At 34.3% G+C, this 2,897-nt stretch overlaps 1 protein-coding gene across 1 annotated transcript; it reads left to right on the top strand.

Annotated features, from left to right (window-relative positions):
• The first annotated feature begins 201 nt into the window (after positions 1 to 201).
• Positions 202 to 735, top strand: LOC125829118 (MADS-box transcription factor 23-like). The gene is made up of 2 exons (XM_049508381.1): positions 202 to 499; positions 581 to 735. The coding sequence occupies exons 1-2, from the start codon at positions 202 to 204 to the stop codon at positions 733 to 735; spliced, it is 453 nt and encodes a 150-aa protein (XP_049364338.1).
• Positions 736 to 2,897: the final 2,162 nt, after the last annotated feature.

The following is a 2,897-nucleotide window of genomic DNA, read 5'->3' as shown; positions in this document are numbered from 1 at the left end:
GTGACAATACACGTGAAATAGAGTCCTAATATGAAAAATTGATAATACATGTGACAACAATGAGGATTGTGGTATGAAAACATTAAATAAATGTTACAATACTCGTGAAAAATGCACTCACACAACTACTATAAATTAATCAATTGTTCCTCTCAGAATTGGTCAACATTATTCAATAAAAATATCTTATTTTCTTCTGCAATGGAAAATGAGATCAATAAAGGTAAGCAAAAGATTGAGTTGAAGTTCATTGAGTCTGAGAGAGCACGCGCTATAAGTTTTTCCAAAAGGAAAAAAACCTTGTTCCAAGATGTAGAAAACTTTGCAAATCGGAGTGGAGATGAAGTTGGCGTTATGCTTTTTGCACTAGGTGGAAAACAATTTTCTTGTGGTTCTACAAGTATTGAAGATATAATTGACAAGTTTTTAAAAGGGAAACTAGAGGATCGCCAATGTGATCATGCTGAGGGCAAATCAATTAGATTTGAGGAACTTGAAGGTCTTCGCAAAGAATTGCAAACACTTAACGAGAAAGAAAAAAGATGAATATTAATGTATAAGATTACGCACCCTGGCTCAGAAATACCTCCAGATAAACACATGGAGGAGCAGAGGGTGGCAAAGTTGTTGCGGGTAAAGAAAATTTTAAATGAAACAAAAAGTGCTATTTTGGGTGAGCATTTCAAGTTTGATTTAAATGTTGTCCCTCAGTCAGAAGAAGATGAGAGTTCTTGAACTCATAAGTCTCATGGAGTTGTTAACTGAAGTTCTTGATGCTGGAACTATACTTGCAGAAGTCTTTATCAGTGATCGAGTATGCTAATATGATTGTCTTTATTATTAAGTCACTTGTTTTTAGCCTTCAAATATCTATTTATATGAGGTTTTAGGCCACAAAATCGAAGGTCATGGAGTTCTTATGTTATTAAGTCAAATATTTTTCATTATAGTCTTTAATGATGTTTTGTGTTGTCTAGAATGATAAATCAATTGAAATATTTTATTAAAGTAGTAAACAATGTAAAAGTGATGGATCAAAGAAAACTCCCGTACACTCATTTATTTTATTTTATATTTCCATCTTTATCAAGTTTAGTGCATTTACAATTTACATCAACATTAACTCTGTGAGATTCTGAATCTCTATAATATGAGTTTATCTAATATTTATTGTCTTTATTAGTATATTCAATATTCCAAAAGGGATTGTGCTTGAATTTTCAAGTCGATACAAGTATGTAACAAACTAGAGTATCTTTTTTTTTTAATTCTGGAGAGCATAAGCACCCCATACAGGTATGTAGTGCACCCAAAACAATTACATCAGCCTTAGACAATACTTTCTAGATTCCACTATTTTTCAGGCTTAAATTTCATATAAACCTATTTAATAAATTAGTATTCCGACCTAAGACTAACCCCTAGCCATAACTCGGTACTTAGAACCACAAGTGACCCCAAGCTAAACCATGGTTTGGCATGACACTAAGAAACACAATAGTAACAACTGAAAATAAATGAATGTTGATGCTAAACTGAATTAGTCTATTAAAGATCACACACCTTCAAGCAGACATGCATCTGAATAGACATAAGTCGAAGCTAAACTGACTATATGATAACCCCTACTAAATTAAGTTTCTAGGACATGCCCCTAGCTAACTATAATTGTCTAAAAACTGAAAATGTAATATTGAAATGAAGATAGAGGTCCTTGTTGAATGATGAGGACTCACCAAAAGTTCTACCGAGCAGATAACGACGACCTGAATGTTGAACGTCCGAACCTATATTATTAAATAATAAAGTAAAAAATTATGTGGTTAGTACTGATAGTACATTCTCAGCCTAAGCTCCTCCTCTTGCGGATGTTGCATGTCCTTTGCTCCTGCCCCTACCCCTACCCGTACCTCTTCATTTGCCTCTGTCACGTCCTCTCACTACGGGCTCAGTTGTTTGCTCTGCCACTGGAGCTTCTATCCTTGTGTCATTACATCGAATGTAAACCATCAGCGGACAGATGAGTGGAAGAGTTAGATACCAATTTGAATTGTCAGATAATAATTAGAATCAAGTTATTGCGTGAAGGAGGAAAGAAATAGAATTTTATAAATGCAAATACCAGGTATTCTCATGAACCTATAAACACATACTTGGTCATGGGACCAAAATCCAAATTGTTAGTGTACCAGCATGGTATCGGAGCCATCCATACTTAATGTACCAGCGTAGTACCAAAGCCATCCATAGTTAGTGTACCAATGTGGTATTCGAGCCATCCAAAATTATTTTACCAGAGTGGTACCTGACCAACCAACCAATCATGCACAATCACAAGCACAATGAACAATACCATTTTAAAACCACAACTCACAATAACAAGTCCATTGCATGAGATTATCAATATGATGTCATTTTATATGCCTCCTTATGTATTTTCTTTCACGCATTGCATCAATGATACTACAAAGTAATAGACATGCATACATACATAAAACAGAAAGATAAAACAATCATTTACCCCGAATCAAGTCTCTGGAAAACTCTAAAGAATCAGACCTTTCCCCTTTTGAAGTGTCTTGACTTGTTCTTGGTCTAACATAAATAATAAAAGCAACAATCAATCACTAATGGCTTATTAAATACCATATTATCAACAAATTATATCCCTCAGCCAAAATATGATCATCTTCCCTAACTTAGGACTTTTTCTATTATGGAATCATGTAAAAACTTCTCCCTTATCGAAATAACCAAGATTCTAAGGCTTAAAAATCAATGCACAAGGTTAGGGAGTCAGAATCTTACCTTTATCAATGAATTCCGTGGAAAAGCAAGTGCAAACTGCCCAAAATTACACCTCCCAACTCCAAGAATAAAAGTACAGAAAATAGGGA

Source organism: Solanum verrucosum, unplaced genomic scaffold (assembly GCF_900185275.1).
Source record: "Solanum verrucosum unplaced genomic scaffold, falcon-dt-bn FXZP01000007.1, whole genome shotgun sequence".
Taxonomy (NCBI): domain Eukaryota; kingdom Viridiplantae; phylum Streptophyta; class Magnoliopsida; order Solanales; family Solanaceae; genus Solanum; species Solanum verrucosum.
This window is presented reverse-complemented; position numbering and strand designations above follow the sequence as displayed.

Coding starts and splice junctions, on each gene's coding strand:
- LOC125829118 (XM_049508381.1), top strand. CDS start 202: ATGGAAAATGAGATCAATAAAGGTAAGCAAAAGATTGAGTTGAAGTTC. Junction 500..580: donor TAGATTTGAGGAACTTGAAG/GTCTTCGCAAAG, acceptor ACCCTGGCTCAG/AAATACCTCCAGATAAACAC.